This window comes from Falco rusticolus, chromosome Z, assembly GCF_015220075.1.
Source record: "Falco rusticolus isolate bFalRus1 chromosome Z, bFalRus1.pri, whole genome shotgun sequence".
NCBI classification, from domain to species: Eukaryota; Metazoa; Chordata; class Aves; order Falconiformes; family Falconidae; genus Falco; species Falco rusticolus.
In genome coordinates, this window is record NC_051210.1 from 16,695,226 (window position 1) to 16,714,438 (window position 19,213).

At 51.0% G+C, this 19,213-nt stretch overlaps 1 protein-coding gene and 1 long non-coding RNA gene across 2 annotated transcripts; one reads left to right on the forward strand and one right to left on the reverse strand.

Annotated features, from left to right (window-relative positions):
* Window positions 1-1,776: 1,776 nt before the first annotated feature.
* Window positions 1,777-7,361, forward strand: HEMGN (hemogen). The gene is made up of 4 exons (XM_037374097.1): window positions 1,777-1,957; window positions 5,140-5,233; window positions 5,705-5,979; window positions 7,137-7,361. The coding sequence occupies exons 1-4, from the start codon at window positions 1,876-1,878 to the stop codon at window positions 7,244-7,246; spliced, it is 561 nt and encodes a 186-aa protein (XP_037229994.1). The 5' UTR covers window positions 1,777-1,875; the 3' UTR covers window positions 7,247-7,361.
* Window positions 7,254-11,600, reverse strand: LOC119141623. The gene is made up of 2 exons (XR_005101996.1): window positions 11,375-11,600; window positions 7,254-9,388 (listed from the first exon to the last, which is right to left on the reverse strand). It is a non-coding gene; the product is annotated as an uncharacterized LOC119141623 (long non-coding RNA).
* Between the last annotated feature and the right edge of the window lie 7,613 nt (window positions 11,601-19,213).

The window sequence follows — 19,213 nt, forward strand, 5'->3', positions numbered from 1 at the left end:
GAACACCTTGCCTTTGCTTGTGACTGAGCTAGAAGAAACTCCCCTGTGGATGACTTGGAAGCCTCACATCTCTTTATGCCATCCATGCTCCTGGCCCACCCTCCCATATCAAAGACTTCCCATATCTGCTCTGCTGCCACCACCCTGCTGCTTCTTTTGGAGCTGTTAAACCTGCCCCACCTCTCTGGAGGTACCATGTAATCTGCAGTGGACACAGGGGAGGAGCCCTGGAGTGAAGTGGTAGTTCAAGGGATAAGCAGAAAGGCAGCAGAGATGACCATGGACCTCCAGGTTACATCTCAAGCCCAAATGCATGAAATTTCAAGCTCTAGCTTCCATGGACCTAGAGACAGAACCTGAAAAGAGCAAAGGCTGTATGTTAACAAAAAAAAAAGGCCTGGCAAAGACTGGAGGCAGGTCAGCTCTGCTCATCTTGAGGAGCTGCTCTGCTCCAGGGCAAGTTCTGGGATTGCAGAAGGAGGTGGGATCATCCCTGCCATGAGAGGCAGGCAATTACAAGAGAACCTGGGAGTAGCCATATTGTTGGGTTCTTCCACCAATCTTGGAGCCACTTTGAATTCATTGGAGCATGGGATTAGGGGCACTAGCATCTCACCAGAGCATAAGCAGTTGAGTATCTCATGGAGAAAAGTGCTGGCAGAAGCTGAATCCCAAATACTCTGGCACTGAGTGTGTTAGAAACCAGCCAAAGTGGTGTCCCTAGTCCAGCAGAATTGTTATACACAGGTATAATCTTAAGCTTTTTGGTGCTACCCTGGTATGAGAAACTCCAAAGGCAGCTTGCAGAGGAGGCCAAGATTGCCACCTCATCTTACATGCAGGAAACTGAGGCAGACTGACCGTGGGCCCAGCCATGCAGACTGCGGGAGCCAGGAGCAGGATCTCAGGATCAAAGCCATTGCACCAAGCAAAAGCTTCCCTTTTTCAGCTATACTGGCCCAAAAGTAGTCACAGAGAGGCTGCATGAGCCTGCTCGCTGTGCAGGTCTGGAGCTGTGATGGGCAACAGAGAGTTAGGAGCAACCAGCGAGTGACCAGCTGGGTCTTCCCGCTGGTTTTACTGGGGCTGTCCATTGCCATCCTGTTTCATAAGGGAAGTGCATTGCTCATAGCCTCGATCCACCACATATGGGACCAATGAGCCATTGGGAAGTCCTCAGCATGCACAGGCCCTTGGCTGGAGTCCAGGTATGGTTTCATTATTCTGTCTGAGATTTCCCAGGAAGGTGATACAGCCCTTGGACAGGTCACATGAATTTGGCATCCATCCTAGTCTCCACCCCTAGAGGCTTCCAAAGCATACAACACCACAGCTGCGCTGACCTCGTGCAGTGGACAGTCCTGCTCTGAGGGGGGCTGGAGTGGAGGTGGAGGTCCCTTCCTGCCAGCATTGCTAGGGTCCTATGCAAATACCTTTCAAACGGCATACGTCCCACTTCAGACCTCGCAAGGGGTCTTCAAGGATGGACACCACCTCCCGGCATCTCATTCTGGAAACCAGCAGTGAGGCAGTGCCGCACCCTGCCCTACCATGCAGCTTTTCTCTACTGTAAAGGAGGGCATCTGAGTCACAGTTTAGCAGCAGTAATTGTAAATTTCCTATCTGAAGTGGAATTATTTACTGTATAAAAGCACTAACATGTTTTGCAATCCACACAGTAGATCCTAGGCAAAGACTCATACACCTTTGCACACTGATAAGGAGAATATTATTGCCCTACTAGTGGCCTGGCCCGATAAGAGGTTTTGGGCGGGCAGTCTGCATTTTTTTCAAGCTCTCATTATGCTGCACCAGTATCTCCAGATGCTGTTCCCAGGGGACTAAGCTACTTTCTATTTAAAACTGCAAAGAGCAATGGAGAGTTTAGGCAAAGACCATGCTTATTCGGACTCTTCCCTGCCACCCTCTGCAGCCCGCGAGGAGTATGCTGTGCCAGGTAATGATAAGACCCCTCCTAACCTGAGCTTTTGGAGAGAGGAGAGAATGATCTTTGTCACCAAAGGAGTTAATAATTACCAGTTTATGCCCGGGGGATAAAGGGTGCACATTTAACTGCAAATATATATGGCTTCTGCATCCTTTTTCAGATCACAAAGGTTACAAAGGCTTTTCAACTCAGACAAAGTCCCTCAGGCAGCATCCATATATTGTCTGTTTGCAGACTGGCAATACTGTTTCACTGTTCTCTTAGCTTGATGGACTTTTTTTCTTTCCATTTCATCTCTGTATCTTTGTGTCCTCTGCTAAATAATTTTTTTTCTTTGGGATGCAGATGTTTTACTGTGATCTTTCCTGCCTAGTTGCTAGCAGGTGACAGACAGCTTTGGAGCAGCTGTAGGAATGCACTCTTGGACCAATTAGAAATGTTTGCTACCTGTGCAAAACAATTTGCTTAGGATGGGCTGGGGAGGAAACTGATTGCAAGGAGCTAAAAATGCTTTTATGGCTCACAAGACATTTTGAAAGGCAAAGCAAGTTACCTGAGCTGCAAAGGGATGTGCAAGGGTTTATGTACTTCAGTAGTTAAACTGAAGCCCTGTGCAGATCCTTATACTTTTAACCTCATCTTCCCAGGCAGCTTCCTGCCTTTTGCTATGTGGATGGCAAAGTCATCTCCTGCTGGCTGTGCCCTGCTGTCTCTGATACCGCTTCACATCAGGGAACAGCCTCCCATTTGGGGAATGTCTACTTGGCTGTATGTTGTGCAGTCCAAGTGAGGCATTTTTCATGTCAGAGGCTGACACTGTCTCTTGTCATGCTGAGATGCCCCTGCCATGACTGAGATACTCCGGCATTGTCATTGCATGTGGCCTTCACAGCTGTATTGCAGCCTGCTGTGCCTTTTCTTTTTGGTTTGATTAGGCTGGAATTTTTTTAGGAGGGGAGCCATCTTCTCCTGTATGGCTTCTCCTGTACAGTACAAGCTACTGTGCTTAGAGCAAAGGCGGCCCCTGGAACTACCATACAAAAAAGGGCAATAAAAAAATAAAAAAATAAAAGAAAAACTAATAGGCAACAAAAGAAAGTAGGATTATTTTTTATTCTGTGGTTGTGATGGTGGCTGTTGGGGCTAATAGTAGTTAGACAGCATGTGGAATTCCATGCCCAGATTTGCATGACTCAGCACAGGAAAGACAAAGGTAGACTGGGATGAGTCCAGTGCAGGGCCACCAAGACTGATAAAGGCTGGAGCAGGTGACATACAAGGGCAGGCTGAGGAAACCAGGCTTGTTCAGCCAGGAGAAGAGAATGCTGAAAAGGAGATCTCATCGTGGTCATCCTCTGCCTAACAGAGAAGGGAGAGCCAGGATCCTTTTAGGGATGCACAGGGAAAGGACAGGAGGCACCAGGTCCACATCGCAAATGTGGCTGGATAGAAAGGGGAAAAAATTCACAATGAGAGTGGTGCGGAGATCAGAGAGGTGGGCTTTCAGGTATTTCCACCTTCCCTGGAGAAGGTCCTGGACATCCTGATGTAATTTAAAGTTAGCCCTGCTTTGATGAGGACATTGGAACAGAGACCAACTGAAATCCTTTCCAAGCTAAATTTCTGCAAGATTATTATTAATCATCAGAAGTGTCTTGTGTAAGGATCTTTGGGTAGAGTTTGGCTCGTGCTGTCTGTTTTGGTTTTTTTCTGTCTTGAGCTGTTGTTTTTCTTGAATTTAACAGATGTCTGGGATACAAAAGCTGTAGTCCCAGCTCAGCCTCTAAAGTCCTTCTCACCTTGCCAGTTTTCCCAGCTGGACAAGGGAATGACAAAATGACCATTCTTCACTGATTTGACCTAATAATTTAGTGTGAGCTGAGGCTCATTGTGAAAGGAATTGGATCTGATTACATCTGGAAGGAGCAGGTCATAGTTTTTCTTTTTCATTGTGTGGGTTTTGTTGAACTATGAAAACCAGCACTTTTGTGACCTCTTCAGTGTACGCGTGGTAAGAGTCCCCTCTCCCTCCAGGCCCCAGGGAAGCTGCTGCTCCTGAACAATGCCCTTTGTCCCAAGGGAGCAGTCTCATGCTATTTGATCTAAGCCAGGTCTTTATTATCACAGCTTGGAGTCCAAGCTAGAAAATTCAGGGCTGGCTGGATCAGAAGCCACAAGACCTACTGCCACATCATCAGAGATGTTGTCTGTCAGGACAAAGACATGGGGAAGGAAGTTCAGTGCTGGCTTCAATGAAGTTAAGGAAATCATTCACCCAGGCGTAGATGGCAGAGATGTCTTTGCCTCAGGAAGGCAACTGGAGCCCTTTGCACCAGTAAAATGAACACAACTTACCTTGGACTAAGAAGGCATTGCACAGGGTGACAGGCATCTGCCTCATTCTCCTGGTGGCAGTAGGTAAACTGTCTTGCTCAAATGGTAAGTCAGCATTGGAGCTTTCTCACATGAGTCACCCTGTCTTCAGCCCTGCTGTGGTCTTCTTCATAGCTGCAAATCACCTTGGGGCTGCTTGTGTAGTCTTTTGGGACATGATCCTTACCCCCAGCAGTGTGCACTAGCCCTGTCCTGGTCTCTGACGGGATCACCATCCCCTACAGGGTCTCAGCCTAATACACATGGGCATCTGTGCATGGGAAAGCCTGTGCCGTTCTAGGGCTGGCTGTTCTGCAGGGCACGGCTTTCTCCTTAGTTACTTAGCTAGATAATCATCTTAATCTCAGTGGTGGCCAGTTGCAGCTATCTGAGGAAAAGAGTAACAACGGAGCAAACACAATGAATTATCTTGCAGCCTGTAGTGATGTCTGGCCAAGGGATTTCATGGTGTCCTCACGGCATAGAAAGCCTGCCCTGTGCTTCTATCAGGCTCCAGGTCCCTACAGTGGTGAGTAGGTTGGACAAGAGTCACCCCAAGGCTGCAGCAGCAGGAAGAAAACTGCAACTAGAAATTTAGTGTAACTAAATTGGGAAGCTGGGGTCTTTGGGTGGTGTGTCACCAGGTCCTACCTACTGAGGCTGAGCTGGAAATACAGCACCCAAGCAGTTTCGTATCAAGACCTGCTTCATAACAAAACCAGCATGGCTTCTCGCATCAGTGCTCTTGTCAACAGGCAGGAGGGATCGAATTATCTCTTGGCCAGGATGTCATGTTAGTGTTCCATTTGTCCTTGTAGATGTCATCATCACCCGCCGCTTGAGAGACCGGGAGCTGCTCCGGAAAAGAAAAGCAGAAGCCCAGGAGAAAGACTCAGTTCAGTGGGTTCTGAGGTAAATCTTGCTCATGCTGTGAAGGCATTTTCTTGATGCCCTTAACCTGAGCCCAGGCATGGCAGCCCAGCCCCTTCATCTTCGTACAGGGTCAGAGCTGATCTGTGCCCCATCAGTCTTCAGCGGGGAAAAGTGACCTGCAGCTGGTAGCTGCTGAAGGCCTGGCCACGAGCTGAAGGGCAGAGGTGGATGCGAGGTGGATTATGTAGGTGGTGGGTTGGGTGGCAAGCAATCGCAATCCTCAACCACAGTGTGAGGCTGGGGAAAAATTTGGTGCCCAGGCTCCTGCCCCTTGGTGTGGCCACAGAAGGCTGCTGTGCGGGGCTGGGGGAGAGGAAGGCACAAGTGCAGCTCCTGCTGGGATGGACTGGTTGAGACCACAGCAGAGGACCTGTCAAAGTGGCCTCAGGGCAGGAGGGAAAGTCCTCTGCCCCATGCCCAACGCTTCACCCCTGTGAAATCTTCTGGCAGGGATCAGGAGAAGAGCAAACGGCAAAGGAGGGGCAGAGGAGCCGGGCGAGGACGGGGCCGCCAGCTGGTGATGCAGCCCAGCCTGGAGCCAGAAGTGGAGCCAGACCCGCAGCCCAACCCACAGGAGAAGGCTGAGCCAGCACCATCTGAGCTGGCACCACCTGAGCCAGTGTATCAAGAACAGCCACCCATGCCGACCATCCAGGGCCTGTTCAGTGGGATGCAACCAGGAGCAGTGGAGGGGAAGCTGGCATCCAGGAGTCAGGATCCCACGGGTGAGCTTCCGGAGAGCTGCTGTCCCTGAATGGGCTTGGGAGACAGTGCAGTGCTGTCTCTTGAGAACTGCCAGCCAAGGTTGCCCACCTTATCAACAACCAGCCTGCAGCACCACTAGGGCATGGGTTCTTACCCCACCAAATGTGACTTGCGTAGCTGTGAAAGGGTCGGTGGGTGTGCTGGGGCTGTAGGAGCAGAGACCACTTTCCAAGTCATGGGAAGTGATGGAAAGCCCACTACTGTCAGCAGAGTCATTGGCACGGGGTCTGGGGTTCCTGGTCCTAAACAGCTCCTTGTCCTAAGGACACCTCTGCAGCTCTGTCAAGAGCCAGGTTAGGGCAGAGGTGCTGTGGAAAGAAGAGGTGGTCTCTTGAGGCCAGAGCTGGAGAGCCAAAGATCGGACACATTCTGTCCACAGTCCACCCAGTTCCAGGGCTGACACCAGGGCAGGTGGGGAGAGAAGGTGGCCACTAGGGTGAGAGGTGTGTGTCTGCAGGGGACTACACCTTTGAAACCTGCCAGGACTGAGGCACAGAGGTCACTAAACTGGTCTGAATGGCAGATTGCCATGAGGGCTCAGGAAATCCATTTACAGCTAATGCAGCTTGGGCCAGTCTGGCTTGGGAACCAGAAAGCACATTTACTTTAGTGGTCAGTGGGCCAAGCATGCAGGTTGCTTCAAAACCACGAAAACCCAGGATCTGCTTCAGAGGTGGTGAGCATCCTCTCACCCCAATAAATGCATCTCCAGCAATGTCTGTGCCAGGGGAGAAGAAGAGGCCTCTGACTGCAGAGCGTGCAATGCCCATGTGCCATGGAAAACAACAATTCTGCGTCTTGGGGACCGGGGCTGACTGCAGCACATCACAAGAGTCCAGCTCCCAGCCCTGAGATCTTGAAATGGGGCAAGCATCAGGGCTGTGTTTATTTGCCTCCTGCCTTTACCCACCCCACCCCCCAGGGCTTTACCCTCTCCAACTCCCCTCCACAACCCCTGGGACTGCCATGTGCTTTGAAAGGCAGGCAGGCCACCAGGAGCTACTTAATACCACAGGCAAGTGCAGGAGCTTGGCCACAGGGGATTTAGCATGGTATAGAGGGGTAACGCATGACAGCCTCCCAATATGAAATGATCCGTCTCTTACATGCCTTATAGGTGAAGAGGAGGTGGTGAAACCAGCAGAAGCAGAAATACCAGAAGCTTTGAATACTCCTTTGGAAAATGACCAGCAGGATAATGATTACAGCAAACATGTTCTATTTTAATCATCTCTTTTTTTTCCATGTTTTGACTCTTGCCTGACAAACTCTGATAAGTCCTGCTGAGTGATTTGAGCCAGCTCCTTCCTTGTGAACAATAAAGTTTACACTTTCCTGGTCACTCCACTTTCCATGCTTCTTTCAAGTTATGATGAGGAAGAATGTAGTTGCTTGCACAAAGGCAGTCCTTTGGGAGTGGAGTGCTGGCAGCTCCTGAGCCCCCCTGCCCTCTCTTGCCAGCAGGCTGTTTCACCTGGGTGGTGGTCTCACGGAGGGATGCATGGTGCCCCACCACACTGCAGTTTAAACATACAGACCAGCATCTCTCCATGTCTCTGAAAGGCATTTCTGATCTGCAGAAATGCAAGACTGCGAACCTGAAACCCACTGCCACTTTTGGCTCACTGGAGCTACCCAGCTTGGGGTTTTTCCTGTACCCGATAACCCCTATGAGCCCTTGCATTATTATCTTCAGTCCGAAGGGCTTTCTCACAGTCTGTTTTCCTCCCCAGCAAGCAGCTTGCTTTCCTAAAGCCTGGAAACCATTTAGTTTTCAATTTTGGGGCAGCCTCACTCCAACCTTGCTGAGCTGCAGCATTAGGCAAACAAAAGATGGTTGAAAACAGCCAAGTGTGACAGGCTGAAACTTGGCTGAACTTTTGTCAGGGGAATGCTATCTGGGGCAAAGACAGGAGCCACTCTGCACAGCTGCTGTGTCCCTGGCTGTCCCACCACGCACACAGGATTTCTCCTCAAGCCAGGAAGGAATGGGGCGCTGTCTCTCTCTTCGACATTTTGGGTCTTATGGCCTCCTCTCTTGTGCGTGGCACAGGGGGTGGCTCTCTTACATTCCTGTAATATCCTGACACAGAGGGTCTTTCTCTTCTTGGGGGGGAGGTCTCTATTGCCACTATCTGACTTACCAAGGGCCTTCTCCCAGAGCACAGGGCTGGCCAGGCCCTGAGGTCACCCTCAGTTTGGGGAATTCATGGATTTTTTTTGGCTCTGGAGATACTGCTGCCACTGCTGCTGTCCCAGAGCCCTGCAAGCTCTGTGTCTCAGCAGATGTAACATCTCGCTGACACCAGTAACAATGAGTCTCCAGATGCCTTTGGTGGCCGTGAAGTCCTGGAGTCACCCTGAAGGTACAGGTGGGTACCATGCAACCTGTCTCAGAGCTGCTGTCACTCTAATTGGCTTCTTTGGCAGCCAGTGAGAAAGGTGTGCCTGCAAGCAACAAATCTTATCACAAAATAACCAGGGGAAAGATAAAGCCCTCCTTATCAGCACTTTCATTTGCAACACAGCTTCTTTCTCTGACAAGAGTACAGATAACAGAGCTCTTGCTTATGTAGAAGGGGTTCAGGTGTAAAGTTGAATGCTGTGGAGGTCCATGTGCATTTCTGAGGTTGGTCCTGATGTCTGTATGGAGCTGGGGATGGGCTGGCAAGGGTGGCTGTGTCTAGGGGAGGGAGGCTGCTGTTCTGCAGATGCGATGCAACACCTCCCTCCCTTCCCTCCTCCTGGAGCCCCAGAGAGGTTTCTTTGCTCAGGGCCATTAACAGAGCATCCAATAAAGGAAATTTTCACCCTCTGGAATGACAGTATGGTCTGGGTCTGGTAGGAAGGGGAGGGCTGGGGGCAGTCAGAGACCTGCAAATTACTTTAGCCTTTTTGATGGTGAAGAGCAGGTGATGAGTGCAGGGAGATGGCTTCTGAGGGATGGGGACAGCACAGGCAGCTGGCCAACACAATGCTCTCCTCCTTGCTGCACTGTACCAGTGAAAGGGCTGCGTGAGGCTCTTCCAGGATGCTCTGACCTGCTACCTGAGCCATGCAGACCAAGGCAGACATGTTGTGATATGCAGTGAGTATGACCACTATGATTGTCTCCTCACTTGTGAGACTCAGCTTTGTATTTGTTAATGTCAACTGGCCTGGGATGACCATGCTGCTGTGAGCTCATTGCAGGGCCGCAGGGCCACAAGTCCTGTCCCCATGTCCTGCAGAGTGTGGGGAGCCATATTGAGGGCTGACAGCCATGACAGGACAGCTAAGGAGAGGGCAGCTGACACCATATCCAGGAGGAGCAGACTCTTCTCTGTCCACTGCCAATTGCCTTTCAATATTCTTCCAGGAAACACAGCTCTGTGGGAGAAAAAAGGTGGTTCAGTTTGTGCACCCTGGCTTCCTGCTTCTCAAAAAGCTCTTGTGAAATGAGTATTCTACAAAGAAATGAGTATCTGACTGCAGAAAGTCAGGGATGATTTGTGGCAGGCTGTTGCTCATGGGTGATGCTTTGAGTCAGGAGGGTTTCCTGGTCCTTAGTAGAAATGAAGTATTCTAAGTCTGGGCAGAAAGAAGTGGGCAAGCAACTTAGAGCCAGAGGCCACCAGAGGTCAATGAAAAGCCATTCCAGCCCACAGGAGGCTGTTCTAGCAGAGATAAGAAAATTTTCTGGTCAAATTACCAATATTGACTTTAAGCAGTAAATCCTGGTGACAGCAAATACCCACTCCCTCTTTGGCCACCATTTCCTGCTCAGAGCGTGTTAGTTGTGACACTTCCTGTTCTGCATTCGCCATTTGAGTAAATACCTCTCCAATAGAACCAGGGCTGCCAGGCACGGCAACTGTGTGCCCAGCTGGGCTCAGCAATGCTCCACCAGCTGGCCTGTTCTCCTGTTTCAGCAGGAAACCATATAACTGTAGAAAAAGTAAAGGGGGAAGAGATCTCTGGAGATCTTGAATACAACACCTGCTCAAAGCATGGCTAACTCTGACCAGACTGCTTAGGGCTTTTTCCAGCCAAGTGTTGACCATCTCCAAGACTGGAGATCCTCCCTCTCTGGTCCCCATCCCAGCAGGGCTGCCACACTTTCAAGAGGAGTAGGTTTTTCCTTATGTCCAAACAGACTCCCCCTCATCCCTGCTTTTATTCCTTGCCTCTTGCCCCATCACAGCACACTTCAGAGAAGACCCCAGCTCCATATTCTCTGTAACCCTCCTTAGGAGTGCAAGTTAGACTCCACTCTCACCTTACCTTCTCCAGGTGAACAAACCCAGTTCCCTCAGCCTGTCCTATGCTCCAGCTCCCTCTCTCAGTGGCCTCAGCTGGGCTCCAGTACAGTGATGCCTTCCTTGCACAGGATTACCCTAGCTGGGTGCAGCATTCCAGGTGTGGGCTTGTTCTCACCAAACAGGGGGGACACTTGCATCAGCCTACCGGCTGAAATGCAAAGCCCACCTGGGTGCACCCGGGGCTCTGAGCACGGCTGTGCCTTGGTCTGCCTCAGACTGCCCGAAGTTTGCACTGACCAAACACAGAAAACGCAGAGCAAAGAGACCAAGGCACACCTTGTGCCGAATGTGATCTGACCTTTGCAGCCTTAATAATTACTGGTTTTTTTCAACCCTCTTCTGTACACACCATCTTCCGAGTAACTTGTAGAAGCACCAGACTTCTGTAGTGGCCCTGGAAATTACTGCTTGTTTGTCAGAATGTTAGGTTGGGGGCTGACGGTGCAGCTCTGGTGCTGCGCTTTCACAGCTACCACTACACCCGGTGTCAGAACGGGCCACGGACGCTCAGGTGCCCAAGGCAGCAGCTCTGCACTTCCCAGTGGGAAACGCCGAGAGCCATGACCTGGGGACCGGCCCCGCGACCCAGCGGGCAGCTCCGGGGGCTGCACCGCCGCCTAAACCCCCGCCCCGAGCCCCCGCCCCGAGCCCCCGCCCCGAGCCCCCGCCCCGAGCCCCCGCCCCGCGGCCGGCCCGCCCGCGCTGCGCCGCCCCGCGCGGTGCGGCAGCGCTCTCTAGCGGCAGCACCGGCCGCGGGGACCCGCGGGAGGCGGCGGCTGCACCGGCCCCGGGGACACCCCTCCCCCGGGGGTGCTGCGGCGGGGGGCGCACCCCATCCCATCCCCGGGCGGTGTCGGAGGGCGGCCGCCGGGCTCCGGGGACGGTGGGAGGTGCCTCAGGGGGCTGCGGAAGTGGCGGTGCCGCCCGGGGGACAGGGCATCCCGGCCCCGGCGGGGGGGGGGGGGGGGCTGGGTGGCGGCGCGTCACCGCCGGCAGCAGGGACCCGGGGTGCGATGCCCGCGGCAGGTGAGGAAGGCGCATCGTTAGTACGAACGTGTTGCTCTGTTGGAAGCGCGGAGGTGAGAGTTTCGTTCCCAACAGCGTCGAACCGCAGCGCTACTGGTAGCGTTGGTGTGTTGAAGTCTCCCCCCTGCAGTGGCGGGGACATCTGCTCCGCTGGGAAGGCTGGTTGCTTCAAGCAGGGCTTGCTTTTGCCTTTTCTCTAGAAGGGAAGGGGTGGAGAAAACCTCCATGAAGACAAAATATGAAAGGGGTGACCTAAGAAGGAAAACTGTTTTTCACACGTGACTTTCCCCTCCCCCCGCCCCCAAATGAATGTTTCCTGCCAAGCCCAGAATCATTCTCACTTCCTCCATGAATAAAGCCACCAATATTACCAGTACTACTCCAGGCACAGCCTCTCGCACCATGGCAGAGTGGGGCCGCTCACTAGGCGTCTGTGGCCAGGAGAATGGAGCCCTGATGTGAGGTCAGCCTTCATAGAAAGCCCAGTGAGGACATGAGGAGAATATTGGGATTTTCATGTGACCACCAGGTCCACTTTCCTTTCGCCCAGCCAGCCTCCATCTGCTACAGGCCCCAGAGCCCCTTGAGGTGTTATGTGCACAGCAAAGGGCCAGGGCCTGGAGCGCTTTCTGTTGCATTTTTCTTGCATTTAGGGTAATTATCCCAGTCAATCTGAAGTGCCTTTGCTAAAATGCGTTGTTTCTCCAGTGCACAGCTCAGACTCCCCTGCACTGTTGACTGTGCTCAAGCAAATTAAGTTAGCTGTAGTTCACTTAGTGAAAGAAAAGGCCTGTCCCCCCACTCTGTGATTACACTTCAGCAACCACAAGCCCAGGAAGGTCTTGCAGGGAAATTTTGAATCGTCTCCCCTCTGCTTCTCCTTCCCACCACACTGGCGTTTAGTGCTGTCAGGATCCCACCCTGCTGGGAGCTCTCACATACAGGGCTGCATTCAGACCTCTCCCATTCATGTTTCCCCTTTTTAACAAAGTCACACATACCTGATTGCCGCTGGTCAGCAGAAGATCCACAGTGACAGCAGAGGTGCTGAGATTTCCGCTGCCTCTCCACGTTTCCCCAGCCTCCAGCCCTTCTCCCAGCCTCCATTTCACAGCAGGGACTCTAGGCTGGTGCCAGTGGACACAACCCCAGCAGAGGAACCCCCTCCCTCCGCTGCATCTGTCACACTTACACCCCCAAGACCTGCCCAATACTGGCAGCACAGGAGACCAGGCCACTACAGATGTAGAGCTGCAACAGAAAGAAGAACAAACTTTGCACAACTCAAGAGACGGTCCTCTCTCAGCCCACTGCTGTGGGGTGTCTTGATTGTCACAGTAGATAGGACCTGGTCCTCAATGCAGCTTGCAAATATGTCGTTATTGAGAGGCCATGGCTTTATGTTGACCTTCCAGTGCAAAGGACTGGGACGTGTCTTGGCCTGAGCTGATTTTAGCTTGCTTATCTGTGACAGCAATCAGTGGTCAGATAACTAGCACCTACATTCGTTTTCATTTATACTGATAATGATTATTTATTCTGTGTGTCTTGAACTGCCTGTGACTCCAGTGCAACACCATGGGTCCCTGTTGCAGTGGCCAGTCACTCACCACTGCAGGAGTGCAAACCCATGTTATTCAAGTAAGGCAATTTCAGAGGAGACAAGGAAAACAGAACCCCACACATATTTTGGGAACCATTGAAAAACAACATACATACAGAAATTAACTCAGGTGAGACCCAGGACTGAGAAGGAAGAAATTGTCACCACCAACACCATGTGCCTCCTGATGAAGAGAAGGAAACCTTCACTGGCAACATCAAGATCTGCCTGTTGAAGGCATCAGGATGCTGGTAACTTGTTATAAGACCCCCTCCCACCACAGCCATCAACATGGGGACACAGGAAGGGTGAACATAATATCAAGAAGCAAAGAATTTTTTTCTCTGTGTGTATAGCAATCTGAACTGCATTACTGAGGTTTTTCTGTATCAAATTGGACTACGAGAGTAATAGCTGAAAATATTATATTGTTAAAACTTCTGCAGGTAGTAACAGTAAACCCTTGGCTTCACTTACAGTGTTCCTTTTTCTGTTCATAACAAGATTTTGAGTGTTACACAGGAAGGGACAGAGGCAGGAGTTAGGAAGAGAATGAATTCACACTGGCACATCTATGCCTACATCCAATGGGCTGCTGCTTAAGCAACGAGACTGTGATCCATACCTCTACAGCATTCAAGCAAGGGGAATATTTGTGGAGCTAAATATTTTTTTCCAGAGTACAGCGTTGTGCTGTCACTTACACAACCCAGTAAATAGTGTGCCATTTTGCCACAGCTCTGGGCATCACCAGCGTGCTGAGATGAGGTGGCCAGATCATGATCTGCACAGCAAGATCTTCCAGTGGGCTCACCACCTCGTGCTGCTCCCATCACAGCAGACACCTTCATGGTTGCTACTTTTCAACTAGCCTATCCCAGACTCAGCATGATGAGTTGGGATGGGGTGGCCAGGAAGCCACTGTTTAACCGGCTAAATCTAGGACCAGCACTGCAAGTGAGCACTAACTTGGTGACAGACTATGTGCTAAAACTTACGGGTGTAGAAGTGATATGAAGCCTGCGACACGGTTTGTTAACCTCAGAAGATGACAGCTTGGACTCATGTGTGCCTTTTCCAAGTGGAAGAGGTCAACATGAGGTGCAGATGGTTTCCTTGCAAGAGCCAGCCACAGGTGTGATTGACTCAGAGGGCTTCATGCACGAAGTGACCTGCGTCTCCGCCATCAGACCAAGAGATGTGATGCTGGCTCAGGACTTGTCTGTGAACAAAAAGGTCAGAAGCTACTCATTAGCTCCTTTGTCAATTAAGATCTCTTTAGGTGTTTCACATCCAGACAACAGCTTTGCAAATTCATAACTGGCTAGCAAATCTGAGCTTCCTGGCATCAGAGAAAGAGAAGGGATAGCAGTGGCCTCAGTGCCAGCCCAAAGCTACCATTCTTGCTTGCTCCATGGCCACTTTCAGCTAGACATCTGGCCCTGAACATGCAACAACACTATGGACTTCACATCAGCAGAAGAGGCTAGGGTACAACCTCCTTTTTTTCTTGGCCCAAGCAGTGTGGCTAGGGTACTTCATGCTCACTGCATTATTGCTTCCTACATGCCCCAGGGACCGCTAGCTGTGCCCTGTGCTTGAATACTGACAGAGGTGGGGAGTGTTCAGACTCGGGCAGCCCTCAGCTGGGGGTCCCCACCAAGATGTCTGTTCCCTCCCTCTCAGTCTGCCTGCGCAAGGAGGGGTTGGGGTGACTGCTCCAGCTCCAAAAGTAGCTCCGAGAAATAACCCCAGCTTCAAGGTATAGCTGATGCCACCATCTCCCACCTTGACTTCTTGGCCTCAGACAGGGAGAAGACATAAATTAGAACAGGAGGAGTGAGTTGATACATCTGCTTTGCTGTCTAGATGGTGCCTCCTATGAAACAGGCCTCCAGACCTATGCCAAGACAAGCATGTGAAGCTGTTCTTTGTGCAACATGGGCCAGCGTATCCCCACACACTTCTTTTCAGGTCAGCCCCCCAAGAGCATCAGCTTTCCTGTGCTTACATTGTTTCACATCCAGGCGCTGCACGAGTGGGACATCCTCTCTGATCACTAATGCTGGCATCGCAGCTCTAGATAATAGGTGCAGCTAAAGCCCACCTCCAGCAGCACAGACCGACCTCTAACTACAACTCACCAAGCTCTGGACTCCCTCCAATGTACCCCCTCCTGGCCAAATGGCAGCTGCCTCACCCACATACTCTTTCTCATAAATTTGATGCGCTTCTTGGCCTCTTCCAAAGGCAGATAAATCATACCTGGGAGTCCCAGAGCTGTTGAAGACCTTCCTATCTGCTCTTTGATAACCTGGCATATTAAACTACGTGCTGCCACCTCATTCATAGCCCTCCCGCCAGCTCGGGCTGTTGACAGGACACCAGCTGCAGAGCTTGCTTTCCCTCAAAACCTCTTGGGAAGCTGGTGACCACCCTCTCAGCAGAAGGGGCAACATCTGCCATTATCTTGGACATGTGCAAGCCAGACTATTTGCCCTGAAGTGTGCAGTTGCCCCTGAAGGCCTGTTACACCTCCCATTAGCTACGGCTGTTGCTTCATGAATTGTTCCCACAGATGCTGCTGTTGCACAAGGTGAACACAGTGTCAGCCAACGGCTGTGGGAACTCCACCTCTGCAGCCAAAAAACCTCACTGGCCTGGGGTGCAGGAGGCAAGACCAAACATTTCTGGTGCTGCTGCCACAGGACAGGCAACATAATGTTGTCTCCAGCAGTAAAATCTTCTCCAGCTGGCCTGGCTCCACACTGGAGCAATCAGAGAGTAATGAACACCAAGCACAACTCCTTTGCCCACCTCTCAGGCTGTGTTCTTACCACAGGTAGTGCCTTGGCTTCCCTACCTGCCCCTTTTCAGCAGAGGCACCTGGCCGGGCTGGTGCTTCATGCATTGACGTCCAGGACACACTTATAGCCTGACAGGAGACCTTGAAAGCAGACTGGTGACTTGGGGCTGGGGGGTTTGCAGAAGTTTGGTAGAGCCATCTCTGCCCTGGCCTTGCCACCCCCTTACCCCCTCCAATGTCTTCAGCAATCCCACCAGACCAAGAAAAGCCAAGGTAAGACAGACACAGCAAAATGCAAGGAGCATCATCTAGTGCTCATCTTGCTCCGCATCATCGCTCTCCTGGCCTCAGGAATGCAGAGAAGGCTTGGAAAAACTGAGAGAGACACTCCATTACAAACAGGACAAAGATTTATTTCCATTACAAGTGAAGTAGAAGAGTAAATACAAAAAATCTCCAATACATAATAAAATGTTCTCCTGGGCTGTAACAATCCACCTCTTTCCCAGAGTCAGTGCAGCACCTGACTGTACCAGAACTTGGGCAGAGCAGGAATCAAGAGGCTCTGTCCTCTGAGGAATGAGCACTTTCAAGGCCTTTCTCTCTCCTCCTCTGTGCTTACACTTAAGTGTTTCCTACAGCACTATAACCTAAACCTATTAGACTCTTCTCCCAGAAAAAAAGAGACTAGTTTGAAAATTAAGACTAGCTTTGCTAAAAGGAGGCCCCTCAGATATTTACAATAAAGCTTCCAGAAATCAAAATTTTTCCTTATTCTGGATGGTGCCTGAGAACTACAAGCAAAGTGCCCAGCAAAAATACATTGAGATCCAAATGTTTAACATATCCCCATGGCACATGCATACATTTGAGATCCAACCATCTAATATATCCCCATGGCATATCCCCATATCCTCACGACCGGCCCAACCCCATGGCTCCCCAAGGATGCAACAACCTTGTCCTCCTCTGCCAGTGGTCACGCGTGAGACACAGGGCCAGCACATCCTGCTGCCACAAGGGACAGACCTGCAGTGTTCAGCACACCCTTTGCATCTGAGCCTGCACAACTCAGAGAGGTTGCAATAGCCACAAAACCATGACAGTGCTGGTGGGAAGGGATCTCTGAGTCTCCAGGCCTGCTGCAAGCAGGAGGTTGGAGTATTGCAAACATTAGCACTGGGCAGGTATAGCCTTGTCTATTTTCATCTCAAAAACCCCAAAGGGCGGAGACCCCACACAGACGTATTGTCCCTTGAAGGGTTTGTGTAGCTCTTCACTGAGCACGAAGCTCCTGCCCAGGTTTTCTAGCTGCTTGTGGCTGAAGGTGAAGCAGTTTGTGGCCATGTGCCTTGATGCAAAAGGCTCATCACTGCACCTGCTGCAGAAAGTATACTTTCTAGGTATGTCTGGTTTACCTAGCTTGTAGGTATAAAAGATCTGGAGAAAAGTAAGAACAAGCATCTAGACTTTATCTGCAAACAATATGCAACTGAACCTACCCAATTTGTGCCTTCTGAGTCATCAAGATCTATCATGGATATCCTCCAGACACTGCGTTTTGCTCCCTGAACTTGCTACCAAAGCTATCTGAGGTCAGGAATAGCTTACACAAGACCTGTATCATCACTGATGACCTTGTTTTTAGACTGAACCTTAGACTAGCACCAGGGTTGGAGGAGAGAAAAAAATCAGGTTGAAGTAATGGGGAACAAGGGCCAGAAGACCTCTAGGCTCAGGAAAATGATCTGATCCACACTGATAACTGCTCTTACAGGAAGAAGGAAGGCATTAGGAGGCAGGACAATTCCTCTCCCAGCTACCCCTAAACCAGAAAGAGGTCTGCATGACTTGCTAGCAAAGGGATGCAGTCCAGTCCTTGCAGCCAATAAAAGCAGAGAGCTAGCAGGCAGCTATCAAAAAACTAAGAGTGAAACCAAGTGTACGGCTTCTTTTCCAGCTGGTGAAGGGAGAAGTTGGGAGAGGATCTGGCGAGACCTGCCCCAGGCTGAGGCAGTCAAGATGCAGAGGCAGGGCTCTGCGCCTGCCAGGATGGAAGCAGTTTCTGGACACACCAGGAGCAGGAAGGACACAGAAAGAGACAACGCTGCTTTTCTGGAGGGAAAGCAGGGAAGGGGAAAAAATCTGATTCACCTGACCACACCAAAGATCCGAATGACACTTACACTTGCCCCCAGTGACAGCAACGAAACCACCCCAGCTCTGTGTGCAGGCAGCAGAGCTTCCTGACATACTACAAAAAGATCTGGATGGACAAGGGGCAGCAGCGCCAGGCCAGCCCCAGCCTCCCAGCCCATGAGGTACCTTGCCCACCACGTGCTGTCCTCACCATTCTGAGAGAGGGATGGGTGCTGTGAATCTAAAACTCATCTCCTACCTCAGAGCCCCATGGAACGCAGGTATACAACTTCTGTCCAGCTACTGCAGAGGGCTTTAGCCTCCTCCACCCAAACTGCACTGTGGGGACATCCAGCCACCTTCCTGCTCCATTCTGTTTTCTTCCTTGCATGTCCCACTTTGAATACCTGGACCTTAGTACCCACCCACAGAAGGCAAGGACCTGCCTCTACACAATTTTCATCCTGCTGAGGACCTCATCTAAAAAATCCTCCATGGACCAGAAGGTACAGGTGTCTTCATGGGATCAGAGCTCTTTGCAGCAGTGCATAGCAGCAGGACACAGGGCAGTAGACAGGAAATGAGACTAGGAAAGTGCTGAATGGATTGAAGGATAAACTCCCCCGTGAGGACAGTCAAGTTGCCCAAAACCACTGTGCCATCTCCATCCTTGGAGTCTGACAGGGCTCAACTAGGTAGGCCTGAGCAGCCTGGTCTGACTCAGAGCTGACCCTGCTTCTAGCACAAAATTGGAACAGAAACTTCCCAAGATCTCTTCCAACCCCAGTTATACTATGATCTGAATCTTTCTGTGGTGAGAGAGACCCTGGTGCACCCTCTCTGCTCTTCCAAAAGCTCCTGCTGAGGCTCTGGCTGCACTTTGCACCTACCTCTCCCCAAGCAAGGCTCCATCACATGGCAGTATCCCTCACCAACCTCCTCAGTCTTGGTAACACTGGCTCCCGCTCCACAAGAAAAAGTAGCTGGATAAGGAGATCTGGACAGCAGCAGGGTTATATCTGCTCCCACTCTGCTCATAGCCCCAGGCAGAGCCCTGAACATCCACCACCTCTCCAGGCCCTGATGGGATCTGTTGGGAGGGATTTCCTTGAGTTTCCCCATGGATCTATTTTCAAGCCTTTGCCTCTCACATCCATTCCTATCAGTTGCCCCCTCTATGTTTTCCTCTAGCCTTTCTTCCATCCTAGGGAAGCTTGAAAGGGGAGCAAACGAAGATGAAAAGGCACTATGTCCTGCCTCTCCAACTTGTTTCAGGATGGAAAGTTTGCCCCCATAAATGCTGATTTCTCTACGCTACA